The sequence below is a fragment of the Lissotriton vulgaris genome, chromosome 4_1 (genome assembly GCF_964263255.1).
Source record: "Lissotriton vulgaris chromosome 4_1, aLisVul1.2, whole genome shotgun sequence".
NCBI classification, from domain to species: domain Eukaryota; kingdom Metazoa; phylum Chordata; class Amphibia; order Caudata; family Salamandridae; genus Lissotriton; species Lissotriton vulgaris.
In genome coordinates this window covers 2,008,616,639-2,008,636,100 of record NC_141691.1, presented here as the reverse complement: position 1 = coordinate 2,008,636,100, position 19,462 = coordinate 2,008,616,639, and the positions used below count along the sequence as shown (strand labels likewise).

The following is a 19,462-nucleotide window of genomic DNA, read 5'->3' as shown; positions in this document are numbered from 1 at the left end:
CCACCTTGTCAGACCCTGTCACTCAGGGCATCGGTGTACCCAGGGCCTACCAGGGACTGAAGCATGTATTATGCCACCCCTGGATGGCCATCTAAATCTGACACAACTGGTTGCACGACAGCTGGGGCAAGGTGGTGTACTCGCCCTTTGCTTTAGATATAGTATACCTATATCTAACCCTAAAATGGACACCCGAGTTCCTATCAGTCACTCCTATGGCAGGCCTTGACAATCCTGAAGGCAGAGTGCGTGGAATCGTGTGAATTGGGCTCTGGCACAAGCCGAGCCCGGTTACAGCTTGCGGAACCAAGACCCAATGGCTGTTCCATGATAACGCATCCCATATCGCTAACTTCGGTATCGCGTTATCAAGACATGTCGAGTAAGGTGTCATACGAATCTGGATACTGACCCCTCACCAATGCTGGCGACGGGGTTAGCATTCCACCCTTCTAGAGGGACACGACATGTACGTAACTGTGGACCCCGGTTAAAGTTAACTGAAGCCTCAGCTCCACAAAATGGATGCTGCCACCACAGACACGAGTCTGACCTCCTGCTGCTGAGAGTCCTTCCAGCGAGGAGAGCTTGGACAAAGGGTTTCCTGTCCGGGGCGGTGCTCGCACCATCCCAGACAGGGTTTTGTGTATCCTGGGTAGGCAGGGCTTTACAGGAAGGTGACTGCGGAGTGGCACCCCGGTGCTCACTACGCATCTGCCGGCTAGAACCAGTTCCAGGGGCACACCAGCCCCTGGCCTGGGGAAAGCCCGACATGGGAGAGGGGTGTAACCACCCCCCTTCCTGGTCCCACCCCTAGGGCAGGACCTGGTCACGTACCCACCCCTTTCTTTAGGATAAAGGCAGGAGCGGGGACCCTTCCAAATGGGATCATCTTTGAATCAAGAACTACTTTCTACGAAAGGACATTCAAGACTCTTCTCAAGATTTCTCCCTTGTGGCTAAGGAGTAGTCACCCTGCATCCGCAGGCACCATCTAAGAACTCTGCAGTTTGCTGCAAGTCCTTCCTCAGGAATCAGACTGCCCAGCTCGACGAGAACCGGCTTCCCTGGCACCTCTGACCTCTACCCACATAGTCAGCTCAGCTGAGATACGTGGGTGCGACGAGACCTCGAGGGACCGGCCACCATCAAAACCTGCACGATTTCTTAACCAGCACGACCGCTGAGGGATCCTCTGGTGAGTGCTTTGGGGTCCGAGAAGCCCCGACCCTGAGCAGCTCCAGCACCGAAGGGCAGCCTCCCAGCATCTCCACGATTTGCGTGGTGCCCTTCTGCTTTTGCCGCTCATCACGTTGTCTGGTTGCTAGCCGCTGGCTTGTGACCTTCTTGACGACACCCGACAACCAACGCTGCTGGTCTGGTTGCTCCAGACTGGCCCTTTTGCTCCCTTCTGAGAGAGGAGCACCCCGGACCCTCCTGGTCCACTCAAGACGCCGATTTAGGTCCACCACGTGGCCCTGAATTTGCCAAGGCTTGTTGCCCCAATCCTGGGCCCAGCGACGCCGACAGCATCAACCTTCGTGGGACAGCTCGCACCTCCATCCTGGTCGCCGACAACGCCTCCTGGTCCGTGAGACTGCAGAGCCTAGCGTCGCTCACTCACCTAGTCGAGGTGACGATCATCCGGTGCCCTCCTGGTACCCTCTGACTACTGGCTAGTAGTACGAACTTGGTCCCCTCTGCTTTCAGGTGTCATCCATCTCTGATCCAGGCTTGGATCTCTACGAACTCTCTCCACTGGTCGCCGGCCAGCAACTCCTTCCTTCCGGCTCCTGGCTCGTCAGCAAGGACTCCCGACGTCTGTAAAGACTTGTGCAGCCGCCGCCCTTGGGCTAGGTAACTTCGGCATTTCGGTGCCCGCATAGCCTCCTTATTTAAGGGTCCCGAGTCCCTACCGCTTCCGACTTGCCTTATCGGGTCCGCCCTAGACCACTAAACTTTCCGTGCCCTCGGGCACTTGTATTGATTGTGCACTTGAAGTATTTTCTTAAGAGTTTCGTTGTGTTCTTAGTACCCTGTCCTCATAAAGAGTACAGGGCTGTTGTGATTCTAATAAATACACTGTTTATTTTCATAACACTTGTGTGGTGTCCTTTCACTTGGTGTTCAAGGGGTATGTGATGGTATAACAGCTGGCTTAACACGCCCTCTAGAGTTTAGCCCGAAGACTGCTCGTATCCACGCTACTAGGATAGCTGGTCTAAGGTTGACTTACAACCAATCACCATAAGGGTCGTTTGGACTGATGCATAGTGATCACTAGAATAGTGAGCACTGCATATCGGGCCAACTTCTCACAGACGCTATGTGTGTTTCCTGCAGGAAAGCGACGTCTATGTGCAATCTGTCAAAAAATGCAAACATTTACCTTATTTTCTTCGGATTGCCTAAGCCTCTGACATTCCACGTGATGAATTTCAGTGTGTTTGGTCGTGTCATAGCATTAAACGTGGTTTTTGCCATTTCATGTTAGGTCTCGCCATTCCAGATAGCGCGTTAACAGTTTGCTCTACTTCATATGTAAGTATATATCTTTTGGCAATGAGTAAAACTTCAATAACAGCGCAGTTTGTAACTAAAGAGGTCGCAATGCTTCTCAGACACAGTGATTCTATATGAACAACCCCCAACATCCTAACCCTCCCCCCATCCACTTTAGCGCCCAAACTTTGCCAAAGCCATCCCAGTGTAATAACCAAACCAGTAGTGTAACTTGAGTTGGGGCACACCCGCTTGGGGGTGTCGCCAGGTTCACACGTCTCCATCCACATAGTGGACGTGGACGGGTGCGCGCGCTCTTTTTAACATCCTCAACATCCTTTCTTCCCCTCCCACCCCCGCCATCGTCATGTATTAGAATCATACATCGCAGCAACATCGTCCCTGTTTGCAGTTCATAGCTGCGTGGCTTAAATCAGACCCCCTATGTGAGCTTACCTCCGCAGTACCACCCCTGGGTCAGCGCCGCGGGGGTTCACTGTCACAGTTGTGCGTGCCAGAACCAGTGTATATCTGCTCGCATGCTCAGTAGAACTTCAGTGTGTTGGTCGATACATAGTGGACCCCCCCGAGGACCCTCCCTCGTCCCCTGTCCACAAGGGACTGTTAGGTTACTCACTGTTCAGTACATCAGCGCGTGCACAGCGTGCCAGTATCGTCCACTTGCATGGTTCATACATGTCCCCCCTGTCAGTTGCGCACGTCATTAGATGACTCCTGTGAGTTTCCATTTTCCACAGTAATGTCCCGCAGACACTTGAAGTGGTTGTGACATCGAGGCGTCACCATTCACATAAAGACTTGCAGAGACTTGAGTCCCTTGGCCACTTAGCGCCTCAGTCGTTATCACTCGTCCGGTCTTCTCGGTCCTGTGCCTTTCGCCGTTTTCCCAGTTTCTTGACATATTCCTGCGCTACCTGCACAGTTGGGAGAATCACGGGCTTACCCGCATTGGTGATTTTGAGTTTTGCGGGATAGAACATTGCATACTCGACTCCTAGCTCCCGTAGCTTCTTTTTCACTTGTGCAAATTCTTTTCGCGCCAACTGCACCGCCATGGTGTGGTCCGGGTAGAACTCCAGGGTATTTCCTGGATATGTGATTGTACCCATTTCTCTAGCGAGCCTGAGGACCATGTCCCTGTCCCTGTAGTTAAGCATGCGGGCAATTATCATGCGCGGGGTAGCACCCGGTTTTGGGGTAGGTGCCAGGGAGCAGTGTGCACGTTCGACGAGGAAAATCGCCGACAGGCTCTCCGCGCCAAATATGTCTTTCAGCATTGTCTCTATGTAGTTTTCCATTTTGCCTGTGTTTGTAGACTCCGGCAGACCTGAAATGCGGACGTTATTTCGTTTGGACCTCGCTTCTTGGTCCTCCACCTTGGCACGCAGGCCCTCTAGAGTCTTCTCAATGCCACCGCATGCTTTCGTTGTGGTCCTGGATTCATCCTCCACTTTAGAAATCTGTTCCGCCTCCACAAGCCGCTCGTCGTGTTTTTCTATTTTCGCTGCCATATTGTCTACAGGTTACATCACATTGTCCAGTTTGTTGTTCATTTCTTGTAGACTTTTCTGAATCGCCCGCAGGACTGTCTCCATGCCGGTCCCGTCGTTCAACTCTTGCTCACCCTCCGCGTCCGAAGTGGCTGCGTTGCTTTGGGCTTGTTTCCTTGACTCAAAAGACAATTTAGTCTGCTGTTTGTCCGGTTTCCCCATAATGCCGGTGCACGTTGGAGGGCTACTTTGTCGCGTCCCTGGGCTTGTTGTGGACAAGGTACCTGCAGCAGGCTGGTTTCGACGTTGGGGTGTTCTTGCCGCCCACAGTGAAGCAGTTTTATGCATCTGACCGCCAGAAGGTTCGCTTTTTCACCTAGTTGCAGTTCATTAGCCGCTTGGGGACACCAATGACAGCGTGATGTCACCCCCTCCGCATCCCCGCACTCACTGCTGTGTCGTTCGCTGTGTCTTGAGCGCCTCCAGAATGGGATCTACCCGGCAGCGTGAAGTTAGATCGCCTCACCGGCAGCTCCTGCACAATTCACTGATCGTGCCGTTCCTCAGCCATGTAGTTCACACGTGGGGACTCCTTTCCCGGTATATGCCGTTAGTTTTTAATGGGTGCCCATGTTGTTACCATCTGGCAGTCGCCCGAGTGAGTCTCAGCAGCTAGTGTAGCGGCGGCCCGGTTCTATTCAGCCGAGTCAGTTCCACGCCTTTGACACCATTCTCGGGTTGCATACACCTCATCTCTCGCGGGGGCACACAGACTGTAGAGTGAATCAGCATTACAGTTCTAGGTCTCTGTGTGTGAACAAGCAAAGATCCTTTCCTCGCCCTTCACTGCCTCCACCCTGCAACCTCGTCCGTTTTCTCTCGCTTTCGTCCGCTTAGAACCCGCCTGGTCTCTTCGCGGTCCCGTTATTGCTCTCCGCCGCTGCAAAGTTTGCGCGTTCCACCGCCGCCGCCATTTTGTAGCGCTTGGAACGCATCCCCACCAGTTGCGTTCTTGTAGCCCCCAGCAGAGTCTGGCTTTCTCACCTTGTCTGTGGTCGGTCCCTGCAATATTTGATCGGCGAGCTTGCAGTTTGTTGTCCTTATCTGGGCTTTTATCTGTCCGAATTACCGGCGGCTCCGAGTGTCTGGCGCGGCCATCTTGGATCGCCACTCGCCTCCGCGCCGATTTTTGCCGATATTGACCGCAGTGTCCGTTGTGTTAGAGATTCATCACCAGAAGCACACGGGCCTCATCTTCCGATTGACAAATATTCCTTTTTCGTCATACTGGCGGTAGTTTCAGGGGTACAAAGGCCGCTTTTTCTGCACCCGTCCGGCGGAGCTGACTTACAAGCCAGCCATCCCGCAGTGCGCCCTCTAGCTCCCCCCCTAGTCGGGCATTAATCCTGTCTTTTTCTGGGGAATCTATTCCGTTATTGTCATTTGGTAAAAATGTTAATGTTGGTTGAAAAAATGTTTGATACAATAAGGTAGATCTGCAGTACTATCTGGCATACAGGTATTATCACTTAATAATAATGTTATGAGGGATCCTAAAAACAGATGTGCCACTACTTTTGTAAATTGATGTACTTTGTTTGACTTTATGTGATGGTTAGTGCAATGATTGCATATTAGCACTTTATAGTATAATGATGGACTTATTATCACTTTAATATGATGCTTAAGGCCATAAATGTACATTAGAGCGTTGAAATGTAATTTATGCATGAAGTGTACCTGAGAACATTTTGGTCTCACATTTTTTGGGATATGTATATGGAAAAGTATGCCATGCACTGCGTTACTTTTAAAATATAAAATGTGCAATATTATTTTATAATTATTGATGCTATGTGAATTGATCTTATCCTTTTGATAAGTTTTAAAATTGTATATATTGGATAGTTTATCTTCTGGGAATATGGCTTTGTAAAGGAATTTTTAATGATTAATCTAGTTATTATGATTGCAATGTGAAGTTGTTGTGATTGCAATGATTTTAAGTAATCAAGCAATAAAGATTTATGACTTACTATCTGATTTTGGTTGCAGGTTGCCGGACGGGTTCACTCAACTACGCAGCTTGGCGCACCTTGCACTTAATGACGTCTCACTACAAGCCTTACCCAGTGACATTGGAAAGTAAGTTTCTCTGTCTGTGCCCTATGCTCTGTAAGCGGAAGTGATGGAATCTTTCTCGTAGGGTTCTTTATAATGGAGGGGTACTAGGATTTATCTGAGCGTTGGTGCCGACACTGCATTGAATCATTTTTCTGCACCCTCTGTCACCTGTCAAGGCACATAAGGGCTTCAGTGAAGAATTTGCAGAGACTGTACGGTTGAGTGTAGCACAATGTCTAATTGTGGTTCTAGCTTTATTGTTGTATCTCAGCAATATTTAAATGGTACTAAAACAATTAGCAAGAAATGCAGTAACTTACATATAGTGCTTTGTTCAGATTTTTTTAAGGGCTCCGTTGGCAGCAAATAACAAGCATTTGCAATGCAATAGGTCTCGTATTAGGAAAGTTTGAGCTATTGGTATTGTAAATGACACATTTTTTATTTGTTTTGTTTTTGAAAATAGCGAAATTAATAGCTTTGTCATTTACAATGCCAATAGTTATAACTCTCGCAAATGCGACACCTATAGCATTTGTAATGCAATATGTGTTGTATTTACGTACTTACATGTATTGATATTACAAATAACAATGGTTTTTACTTTTTTAAAATAATTAATACTTAAATAAAAGTTATTGTACTTTATAATGGCAATAGCTTAAACTTTTGTAAATAACATTTGTGAAGATTATGTTCAGTGTATTTTATTGTGACGAAAATCCAAGAACAGAAGTGAAATATTAACATCTTTTTGTTACATTTGTAATAAAGCTTGAAACATTGAGATAACATATTTGAACCAGTTGTTGTTGAATGATTGCACAGATTGATGCTGTGGTGGAGCTCAGTGATGTTGTGGTGCCACTGAGTGATGCTGTGGTGGTGCTGATTGATGCTGTATGCTATGTTTTGTTTTGCTATCCTATGTTTTGTTTTGTTATGTTATGCTATGCTGTCCTATTCTTTGATTTGTTATGCTATGCTGTTTTGTTTTGCTATGCTATGCTTTGCTATGCTATGTTTTGTTGTTTTATTATGCTATGCTTTGTTTTGCTATACTATGTTTTGTTATGCAATGGTGTGCTTTGTTTTGTTGTGTTGGTAAGCTATGTCGTGTTTTGCTATGCTATTATATGTTTTGTTATGTTTTGTTAAGCCATGCTATGTTTTGTTGTGTTTTGTTAAGCTATGCTGTTTTGTTGTGCTTTGTTATGCTATGTGTTGTTGTGTTTTGTTATGCTATGTTTTGCTATCCTATGCTTTGTTTTGTTATGCTATGCTATGTTTAGTTTTGCTATCCTATGCTTTGTTTTGTTATGCTATGTTTTGTTGTGTTTTGTTATGCTATGTTTTGTTGTGTTTTGCTAGGCTATGGTTTGTTTTGCTATGCTATGTTTTGTTTTGTTATGCTATGTTTTGCTCTGCTATGCTTTTTTATGCTATGTTTTGTTGCGTTTTATTATGCTATGCTTTGTTTTGCTATGCTATGCTTTGTTATGCTATGCTATGTTTTGCTTTGTTTGGTATGCTATGCTGTGTTTTGCTATGCTATTACATGTTTTGTTATGTTTTGTTAAGCCATGCTATGTTTTGTTGTGTTAAGCTATGCTGTTTTGTTGTGTTTTGTTATGCTATGTTGTGTTATGTTATGCTATGTTTTGTTATGTTATGGTATGTTTTGTTATGCTATCCTATGCTTTGTTTTGCTATCCTATGCTTTGTTTTGTTATGCTATGCTTTTTTTTGTGTTTTGTTATGCTATGTTTTGTTGTGTTTTGCTAGGCTATACTTTGTTACGAGATATTTTGGTATGCTATGCTATGTTTTGCTATGCTATGCTATGTTTTGCTATGCTATGCTATGCTAGGTTTTGATCTGCTATGCTTTGTTATGGTATGATATGTTTTGTTATGCTATGCTATGTTTTGTTATGTTTTATTATGCTATGCTTTGTTTTTTATGCTATGTTTTGTTATGCTTTGTTATGCTATGTTTTGTTATGCTATGCTGCACTTTTTGTTTTGTTATTCTATGCTTTGTTGTGTTTTGTTATGCTATGCTTTGTTGTGTTTTGTTATGCTATGCTTTGTTGTGTTTTGTTATGCTATGCTTTGTTGTGTTTTGTTATGCTATGCTTTGTTGTGTTTTGTTATGCTATGTTATGTTTTGCTATGCTATATTTTGTTATGTATACTATGTTTTGGTGTGTTTTGTTATGCTATGGTTTGTTGTGTTTTGCTATGGTTTGTTTTGCTATGGTTTGTTTTGCTATGGTTTGTTTTGCTATGGTTTGTTATGCTATGGTTTGTTATGCTATGGTTTGTTATGCTATGGTTTGTTATGCTATGGTTTGTTATGCTATGGTTTGTTATGCTATGGTTTGTTATGCTATGGTTTGTTATGCTATGGTTTGTTATGCTATGGTTTGTTATGCTATGGTTTGTTATGCTATGGTTTGTTATGCTATTCTTTATTATGCTATTCTATGTTTTGCTATGCTATGGTTTGTTATGCTATGTTTTGTTATGCTATTCTTTGTTATACTATGCTATGTTTTGCTAGGTTTTGTTTTGTTATGCTATGCTTTGTTTTCCTATCCTATGCTTTGTTTTGTTATGTTTTGTTATGCTATGCTGGTGGGTGAGGGTGAGGGTGGGTGAGGTTGTGTGTATCCTATGCTATGTTTTGTTATGCTGTGCTGTGCTATGTTTTGTTATGCTATGCTATGTTTTGTTATGCTATACTGGTGAGGGTGTATGAGGGTGTGTGAGGGTGTGTGAGGGAGGGAAGGTGAGTGAGGGAGGGTGAGTGAGGGTGAGTGAGTGAGGGTGAGTGAGTGAGGGTGAGTGAGGGTGACTGAGTGAGGGTGACTGAGTGAGGGTGAGTGAGGGTGAGTGAGGGTGAGTGAGTGAGGGTGAGTGAGGGTGGGTGAGTGAGGGAGGGTGAGTGAGGGAGGGAGGGAGGGTGAGTGAGGGAGGGTGAGTGAGTGAGGGTGAGTGAGGGAGGGTGAGTGAGGGAGGGTGAGTGAGGGAGGGTGAGTGAGGGAGGGTGAGGGAGGGTGAGTGAGGGTGAGTGAGGGTGAGTGAGGGTGAGTGAGGGAGGGTGAGTGAGTGAGGGTGAGTGAGTGAGGGAGGGTGAGTGAGGGAGGGTGAGTGAGGGAGGGTGAGTGAGGGAGGGTGAGTGAGGGAGGGTGAGTGAGGGAGGGTGAGTGAGGGAGGGTGAGTGAGGGAGGGTGAGTGGGTGAGGGAGGGTGAGGGAGGGTGAGGGAGGGAGGGTGAGGGAGGGAGGGTGAGGGAGGGAGGGTGAGGGAGGGTGAGGGAGGGAGGGTGAGGGAGGGAGGGAGGGAGGGTGAGGGAGGGTGAGGGAGGGAGGGTGAGGGGGGAGGGTGAGGGAGGGAGGGAGGGTGAGGGAGGGAGGGAGGGTGAGGGAGGGAGGGAGGGTGAGGGAGGGAGGGTGAGGGAGGGAGAGTGAGGGAGGGAGGGTGAGTGAGGGAGGGTGAGTGAGGGAGGGTGAGGGAGGGAGGGTGAGTGAGGGTGAGTGAGTGAGGGTGAGTGAGTGAGTGAGGGTGAGTGAGTGAGGGTGAGTGAGTGAGTGAGGGTGAGTGAGTGAGTGAGGGTGAGTGAGTGAGGGTGAGTGAGGGTGTGAGGGTGAGAGGATGTGTGAGGGTGAGAGGATGTGTGAGGGTGAGAGGATGTGTGAGGGTGAGGGTGTGAGGGTGAGAGGATGTGTGAGGTTGAGGGTGAGAGGATGTGTGAGGGTGAGGGTGAGAGGATGTGTGAGGGTGAGGGTGAGAGGATGTGTGAGGGTGGGTGAGGGGGTGTGAGGGGGTGTGAGGGGGTGTGAGGAGGTGTGAGGGTGAGGGTGGGTGAGGGGGTGAGGGGGTGTGAGGGTGAGGGGGTGTGAGGGCATAGAACGTAATCCGTGACATAAATAGATTAAGAACATATACCCTTCTAGAAACAATGTCTTTAACCCTTTCGATGCTGATGACGAGCTCAGCTCGTCATCACCCACGGGTGTCGTGTGCTGATGACGAGCTGAGCTCGTCATGGAAACAGCAAAATGGCAATTTGCAGCACAGCGCAAAAATCACTGCAGCAGCGATGCGGTTAAGACATTTTCTAGCCGATCACTACAATCGGACGGAGTCTGTGCATCCGTCTTAAAAAAAATCCCTAGAAGGGTAAACTGGAAAAAAGCATTGGTAGGGCAAATAGGTCAGGTCGTCGGAACATATTAGCTTTGCCAATTGCCTTTGGTGGGGCTGCAAAGCATTGAGATGCTGCCCACAATCATCAAAATAAAAATGTATAACAAAATGCCCACACAATGGCTGTGCAGTTATTCCACTGTCAAACGCATGCATCAGAATGTATGCGCACTTCGCTGACATTACATAGGTGCGTTTTGCTCCAGTTTTCTTTTTTTTACAATTCAGTTTGGAAGACGGCAAATTGAAAAATAAATATTTTTTAGCACAAAAGCTCCAATTAATATAAATAAATAAAAAAGCTGGTGTGAGGTAGAGCGGTCGTAATGTAGGAGCGGGTGGGAAACGGAAAAAAACAGCACACGGCGGGCAGAGGAGGTTGGGGAGGAGAGCACAAGGCAGAGTGAACATCACAGAAGCACACAAGTGGGAGAAATATAGAGCGCAAGTGGGGGAGAGATGTACAAAGATAAGGACGTAACATTGGTAATGCCTTGTGCGGCGCCACAGCGGTTCACTGTAAACTTGTTAGGATAATAAACGTCTTTAATAACCAGTGAATGTGAAGTGTTACAAGCTAAGCAAACACACTGAGCCAATAGCAGTGCAAGTATTCACTTCCGATGTGTTTGAAGTCTGATGCCGAGGCACAGACAAATGGTGGTGCGCGATGTGCACGCGGGTTTGACTGCTCATCTTGAAAGAGTGGGAATTTTGGGTAAGATAGATGATAGTGTAGTGTGATATACAGGAATAAAATGTAACCGCTTGTTGTGGGGGTATCCATTTGAAAACCATTTTCTTTTACTTCCCAGCAAATGATTAGTAACGGAGGCATTCAAAACCAAAAGGCGCACAAACTACTCAACATTTGCACTTTTAATGAGGTCAGTGTGAATACTGAGAATGAAACAGAAGTGAATTTAACACCACCCAAAAAAACAAAGAATCCCTCGCTTTAACAAGAATCGGAAAGTTCTGTAAACGATATACACCAACACATCACAATAAACTCCTCTGTCAAACTTGAAAGTATATACACGCACGCCATTTCTTACTCTGTCTTGCCCATCCCTAATCGCCTGTCAAAGAAGGTGGACGAGGACACTGAAGTCTTGAACCAGACGTCAGGTATTGGCTCAGGTCGTCTCGGGCGAACGGCTTCCTACCGCCCCTTTCTCTCCTGCACAACAACCTCATACTATTTTACATTGCCCCTGGGTGCGGGAGAGAAGGACTGGCCGGTGCTGCAGACTTTTTTTATTTTTTATTTGATATTTGATTGACTCCTTATGAAAATATAAACAAGTATGCTGCTGCAAATCGACGAAATGCATTTTGCAGGGCGCTGTACTCAATGTACAAAGAGCTACCACGGTCGCTAATAAAAGCACAGCACAGCAGAGGGGAGAGGGCTGGAAAGGCTGCTGCTTCTATACTGGAAACGCTACTGTTCTTATGTCCTGACCGTACTATTTGAAGTGGCCACGCCCGGGTGTGGAGTTAAAGAATACACAAATAGAACATGCATCTTGTGCGTGCCTCAGGGAAGTGATAACTTATTGATCTTGTTTTTAAAACGAGGTCGTAAACCGTAATAGAAGACTAAATACCAGCATTTGCCAATGTCCTATAAACCCTTCCAGTGATGCTGTGCATCCCAAAGGTACTATACAGGCAATTCTGTGTGCTTTAGTTCATTAAAATGATTTACAAGTGGCGTTGTGAGGTTTTTATACCTAATCTGGCTTTGTCTACGATTAAATTGGTCTTATTTTTTTGGGTGCTCCCTAAGTGCATGTGTGATATTACCATGAACAAACGCCTTTGTGTGTCAACAAATTATGCAGCTATCACAACGGTTGTGACCAACAATATTATCTTGTCTAAAATAAGTAGCTATATCAAGATGAAACAAAGAAGCTTGAATACGCACAGAGGCAAACAACGTGGACGGTGGTTCACTCAGTGAGATTCGGAGGCATCCCGGCCGACTGGGTTTGATTGATCTGAAAGGATGGCAGCTGTGTTTACACCATGAATAAAGGCAGTGCTATGGAGGTGCTGGTGCTGGCGAGATCTGTTATGCTTGCCTCCCGTGGCAGCTGATTGAAAGGGGTGGGGGGGGGTGCATTAAAAGTTACGAGGGTAAACACGGATTAACCATGGCCATCCGTAGCGGACACCTATCTTGGCAGGAAGAAGCAGTGTTCACGGCGAGGTCTGTAGAAGAAGCACCACAGTGAGGTACTTAGTAACACAAGTACGGGAAATGCAAGCGGCGGGGCCGGGGGGGCGTTTCGGGGAAGCAGATCCTTTTGAAGGCCTGTCGGCCGTGAAGTGTGAACGAGTGGGCGGGGAGGCAGGAGCAAATGGTAAAGGGAGCCTTTGAAGATCAAGGCAGGGGGAGAGAAGCGCGGTCACGAGCACGTGCACTTCTACAAATCCGCTCGTAAAAAGTCAGCTTTGTGGTTTGGCTGTAATAGGTCTCTCTACGAGACCTAAAAAGGAGTGCCACCATAGTATTACTGATTTTTTGTAAATACAGCTTAAGAGTAAAAATATGCTGAACTTGATTTCGTCCATTATTGACCTACAATTCAGTTACTGCATCACTCTAAATAGGACCCTTTGTGTAAATGGCAGAAATGGAAAACACCCTGAAAAGTGTGCCAGGTGTTTCTTTCTGCCACATCAGTGACTTCTCTTGGTAGGCATAGATTGATGACTTGCCAAAGGGCCAACTGTTGTCAGTGGCTCCCATCATTCTATGATGGATCGGTCACTGTACATGAAAAAGCTTTCATTGCTGATGGTTGACTTCGAATCTTTAAAAAAACAATAGTTTTTTAACGATTCCAAAACCAATGGTGAGTGTTCAGCTGTTTAGTACTTTGCAGCCTTCAGCCACATACCCTTTTGATTAGTTTAAATCTTGGATAGACATTTACCATGGGGCAGTATAGTTAAAGGCTCCTGATGTAGACTAGACCTGGGGAACCTGAGCTTGGTGATGCATGCTCAAGAATGAATGTGAAAAATGGAAACCCTAGCAACATGGTTTGTTCGTATCGATTGGCATAGCAGGGGTATGCTGTAGTAGTATCTGCAACATTGGTGGCACCTGCTCTTATGTTGACCAGCTGAAGTCTGAGGGCACATTTTGCCGCGCAGCTTCTGCTTGTAGTGAGAACTTTGTGGAAAACTTGTTCTGCTTGACTACAAACTCTTCATTGTCTTGTTGCCACTCTGTCTCTTGTCTGCGTTACACGTGAATCAGTTGTCTTATCGTCTGTCTCTGATTCCTAGGGTTCAGACCTTCCTTTGCCTTAGTAACCTATTAGTGTTGTGCATATTGAGCTGGTGGAGAGAGGTACCTTTTTAACAGTCTCGCGATTAACCAATTTCTTTGTAGCCCCAACATCTGTAGATGTTATTGAAGCAAATGCATCCGTGCTTTGTTGTGAAGGATTGCCTGGGCCTGCTTTCTCTGTATTTTCTTGGTTTATTGGCAGTGTCAATAAAAGTCTGTGTAACTTTTGTCTCTGCTTTCCTTTCCAGCCTGGCAAACCTGGTGACCCTGGAGCTGCGGGAGAACCTGCTAAAGCTGCTTCCTGCGTGAGTACTTGGGGACTTACACTTCCACTCCTTATGGGTTGTTAACAGAATGTAGCTTTATCAAACCTATGTTGTAAAGCCCTTTTTATCAGTCCTGCATTCAGTTTTATCTGTCACTCACCGTGACACTTTTACTCTTGATTTTTGTTGGACAATCCACTGCCTCATCCTACTGAACAACAAATGTTAATCAGTTCTCCAATCAGTGGATTTACCTTTACTGTAATGGCTTAACAATACTTCATATTGTAGTTGTGCTCAGATATAAAATGCTTTTACATTCAAATATCCATTCAAAAAGGATACCATAATAAAGCCAAAACAAAATCCAATCAGTAGAACCAAAAAAGATCAAATTTTAAAAGCTTTAAGAGAAAATAGTGCCTAAAAGCAAGTAGTCCCAACTTTAGTTATCTGGTCATGCAGGTCACAATTTCATGCCAAATGCGATGTAGCGCGGACCGCATAAAGGGACCAAGTTAGGCATTCTGAACAAAGTACCTTAAATGCTGGTTTCAGAGCGTTGCAAGATCCTGCATTGAGAATGCGTCATGCAGTGGTGACTCCTATGAGCCGCGTGTGGCGATGCAAGGCTCTGCATTGAGGATACCTCACACAGTGGCCATTTTGTTGGAGCCATTGACAGGGCTAGCGAATCGAGGTCTTCGTTGAGAATGCCGTAGATGGAGGCTTGAAATGCGGAGTGACGCAGCCGTGGTACCTATGAGCTGCAGTCTGTGATGGGAGGTGTCAGGGATGCATCATGCGGCGGCTTTTCTGATGTGGGACTGCGAGGAGATGCGCTGCATCTGTTCTGCCCAGAAGACCACAGCTGGGCTGGCGGAGCACCTTTAGTCCCACGTTCAACAGTCCTGGAGTGAGGTGGCACCACTTGGGAATGTGGAGATTTATGTCTCACAGCAGACAGAGTCCAGCTGCTGGGCTCAAGGTGGCTGGAGCCTTTTCTGTCCTTGAGACACTGATCAAGAGGCCATCCAGTTACCCTTGGAGTCCCTCTGGTGATCCTGGGTTCAAGATGCAGGTACAGTCCTTCTCACTCCGGTAACAGTCATTCTTGCAGAGCTGCAAAGCAGTCCTTCTGAATCTTCCACAGGTCCAAATATGTACTGAAATGTTTAGTCTGAGGGCCCAATATTTATACCTGGTGCCAACTTTGAGGTAGGAGAAGGTTCTGGAGGTTTGCACCAGCAGAGGTGTTTGGCATTTTCTGCCTCCCTTCCGTAGCCTCAGGTGGTCTGGGAGCACAAAACACTACCATCCTGGTACTTACAGAGCCCTGTTCCATGTACGAAGCCAGGTGTAGCTTTTCCCTTAAATTTGTCTCCGTGTTATTCCTTTCACTTGGTAAACACCCTGCAAATGTCATTTGTATTATTAGGATGCGTTTTGACCTAGACAATCCCCAATGATCTGTGGACGTTGGCATTTAAGTATTACCTTTCTATTAACTTTGGGGATGAGATGATTGTACGTCTTTGGCATGAAACTGAGCCTGCACTGAGTGGGAGGCATGGTTGGAACCCACGCCTACAAATCCCTCAAAAATCAGCCCCATACATCGAGAGAGTATCCTTCCACGTACCCAAGAGGAATCTCCGCTCCACCGACCTCGCCCCGGCAGAGGTCCCCTGCATCCTCAGAAACCGAACAGGCGGAAGAGCCTTCTCCTACATCGCAGCCAAGACCTGGAACGAGCTCCCGGTGAACATCGGACGCTCCCCAACTCTGCACACTTTCAGGAAGGACCTCAATACCTGGCTCTTTGACTGATCCGGTCACATTTTAAAGGTTTTTATCATGGCCTGGTCTTTGGGTGTGTGATGCTCAGCTTGTGCTGATCAGGTAGTGGATGCACTGTAGGAAGCTGGCTCTGTATATGGTATGCCATGAGGTAGTAATGCCATGCACAGAATCCAGGGCTTCCCCAAAAGTGTGCAGGGCTCAATGTAAACCCCCCAAAGTTGCTCTATTAGTGGTAGTGTGGGTGATTAGCATTAGACCTAACAGAGGAGTGCAAGACATTTATTGGACAACATTGACCAATAATGGACACACAACTCAAAAAGGAGATCCACACCAATTTTATAAAAATAAGCTTTTTGTTTTATTTTAAGACCAAGATATTTGCAATAAGGTCAGTAAGTTCCTAACAAAACAGGACTCCTGGATCCGCAGGGCACTGGAGTCCTTTGTGTTGAATTCTTGGGCACAGAACCACTGTTCTCAGGAGTTCCGTTTTTTTCCGAAGTGAAGGAAGTCTTCCTGCGGTTTCTGGAAGTTGCTGGCTGCAGGACAGGCGTTGTCTTCTTTCAGGGTCTTGGAAGCTGGAGACCTGCAGGTAGGGCTGGGGCCAAGCCAGTCATCATCTTCAAGCTTCGCTGCACAGCGGCGTCTTCGTCTTTCTTAGGTCGCAGATAATTAACTACAAGGTCTCAGGGCGCCTCCTAAATTCTAGATTAATGGGGCTTTTTAGGGGAGCAGCAGGTAGGGCCAATGGGACCTTACATGGGTTGACTACATCCTCTATTAAGCCATTCTCCTTTGGGAAGGGCATAGTCCTAGCCCTGATTGAAGGAGTTCCCTCGTCTTCAATATGGAGGGGGGCTGAAAAGTGTGCTCAGCTTCGCCTCCTCCACCTGAGAACTGGAGTTGGCAAAGGTGGCACACCTCCTAGTCTTAAGTTTTCCTGCCGGTTTTCCTGCCCTAAGTGGGGGTGTAAACCTTGGATTACCATCTGCTGCTAGCAGCAGAGGCTGGTGATCACATAAGAAAGGCGGCATGTCTTTGAATATTCCCCTTCAAGCACTGTGCCCATCCTAGGGGAGGAGGTGTGACACCTCCGCCCAGGGTGTACTTTATTTTGAGTCCTAGAGAGCAGAGCCTTTCCACCCAGGGGTCCACAAACTGTGGATGGCAGACTTCCTAAAGCCAGTCAATGACCACACCAGAGTCGGTAGGTTTTCAGGGGGCACCTCTGTGGTGCACTCTGAGTAAATTTGTTTAATAAATCTAACACTGGCATCAGTGGGGGTTTATTATAAGGAGTTGTTTGGTACCAAAAACTCCTAGGTTCAGTGAAGCCATCATGGTGCTGTGGAACTAGAGTTGTTGAGTTTTCATCCCAGGTACTCTCTATGGCTTCCCTACCACTTACAATATTAAGGAATAGATCCTAATACTTCAGGGGTGTATCTGCTCATGCAGATATGTCCACACCTGTGATTTGCCTTACGGCTGGTAAGGCCTGCTAGAGTGGTGACTTACCTATATTTTGGGCAGTGCTAGTTAGTATGGCACACATGCAGTGTGCCGTGTTGAGTTTGTTGTTTTGTCTGCACCAGGCCATGCATGCTTCAGTGGCAGACTGCATGGCCTAGGTGAGGGGTCCCTAGGGGATCCTCTTCTGTCCCAATGCATTAGTTACCCATGTACCTTTTACTAGAGACTTACCGGAGGTCTTAAGGGCCAATTGTGGATCAGTTTTAGGAGAGAACACTGGTACTGGGAACCCAGTACTATACAGTCAAAGTTTCATCAAAAGCCAGGCAAAAATTGGGGGGTTGAGGGGTACTGCAACAGAATCCCATTTTCTCACATGCACCTTGCCATTGGATTGATTCTGTGTGGGTAATGTAAGCCTGGGGCAGGTTCATTTTTGAGCGATGTTTCCCTTGGCTTGTTTTGCAGTGTTGCTTTAGCTAGCCCTGCAGTAGGCAAGATTCCATTTGGGATGATTCTTCTTAGAAACCGTGTTGTGGTCCTTCGTTGTGCAATGTTCTGGTTCTGTGGTGGGTGTATTATCCCTTTAGCTGGCCGTGTAGTAGATGAGGCTCCCTTTGGGAAGGCCATACCTTCCTTTAGATGCCTTTTGCGCTTATCCTCCAGGTTTTATGTTTCTTCTCAGGCTTGTGTTTTTTTTTCTTTTTCAAGGTTTTATCTGAAAGAGACAGTTTGTTGTAGATGCCTTACCTTAAAATTACTCCCAGGCGTCAGACTGCATCTGGAGAATTTCTTCTTAGCAGTACCCCTGCGCATCGGTAGGTGGCATTGGTCGACTCCGCGTCCATCGTTGGCGTCGTGGTGACTGGCATGGCATCATGGTGCCCACTTAGACGCCTTCCCTGCACGCTGATGTCAGTTCTTTTTCGCCCCAGCCTAATGCAGATCCGGAGTGAGCTACCCCTTAGTAATTTTTTGAATAACTTTTTTCGATGTTTTGTCAACTGCTTTTTCGAGTCTTTCGACTCCTAGTGCATGAAGGATGTCCCAACGCTGGACCGGGTGCAAGCCTTGCCACTCCTGTCTCAAGCCGATGTCTGTGATGGATCCGCACCTTATGTGTCTTTGGTGTCTGGAGTGCGAACAAGAGCCATCATGCTCCGACTGCCGGGTCATGAATCCAAAGTCTTTGCAGGAGCGATCCCGAAAGTTATTGGAGGCCTGGCGCTTGGCTCCATGGTCTCGTTCGAGAGGAAGGTCTCGAGGCCGCTCACGGAGTCCCCATACCTCGTCGCACTCCTAGTCTTTGAGGTCTTCGGGTAAGTCCAAGAAGAAGGTGAAGAAGCACTGGTGCTCTTCGCCTTCCCTCCATCGGTCGGCTGACGCGACGTGAGACTCAGAGCATCGTCGCTCTAAGGCTCTGTCTGCAGTGCCTACTTCAGGGCCGACTCCGCGCCTCCTCCCATTTCCGGGAGTCGGAGCATCCCCTTCCCAACTACGCAAGTTCTATAAGGCCCTCCACCTTGTCTTTGGGCAGCCTGACTCTTACCTGCGCACATTCGAAGCCGGCCAGGGGCCCTGGGCCTTCAATGCTGGTGGCTCCGGCGCTGGATGGCCGGTGGCTCCAGGCCTGGATCCGGAATGACGCCAGTCGATCTGCGCTGCGTTAATACTGCATGCCTCGGGCGGATACTCCCACACCATATCGGATACGCTTGCGCAGGTGCTGCCACAAGGCCCGGGCCGTTCTCTCCCAGGCAGTGGTGGATGGGAGAGATGCATCCTAATTCACAATCCGATGTGGCTAGATACCACCGACTCACTGGGCAGAACGATTATAACATAGGTAGCTCTTAGGCGCTATGCCTGGTTGAGGACATCTGGCTTTTTGGCTGATGTCCAGTCAACTTTTCTGGGCATACCCTTTGATGGCCGTTGTCTTTTTGGTGACAAAGCAGACTCGCGCTGAAGCGCTTTAAAGAATCTCTGGCTATGGCCAGATCTTTGGGCCTCGCTGCGCCTTCCTGACCACTTAAGTCTGCTTTTCGCCTCTTTTACGGCTACAGAAGGGGTGCCCAGCCACTTCCGGCGCAGCATAGCCACTGGTTCACGCAAGCTGCCCAGTCTCTACGTGGCCACAGACATGGGGCACTCCACGACCTCGCGGGTCTGGGAGACAGCGGGTCCCCCTTCCCCCCTCCGTCTTACGCAGCCTCCAAACCCTCCCAGTCCAACATTTCAGGCCCATCAACGG

General features: G+C 47.4%; 1 protein-coding gene across 24 annotated transcripts in view; it reads left to right on the top strand.

Annotated features, from left to right (window-relative positions):
- Positions 1–19,462, top strand: part of SCRIB (scribble planar cell polarity protein) — a 668,035-nt gene that overhangs the window by 247,384 nt on the left and 401,189 nt on the right. For all 24 annotated transcript variants that reach the window (XM_086966382.1, XM_086966383.1, XM_086966358.1 and 21 more), the window contains exons 4-5: positions 6,069–6,158; positions 13,912–13,968. In XM_086966382.1, coding sequence (XP_086822508.1) covers positions 6,069–6,158; positions 13,912–13,968 — 147 coding nt within the window. The remainder of the gene's footprint in view (positions 1–6,068; positions 6,159–13,911; positions 13,969–19,462) is intronic.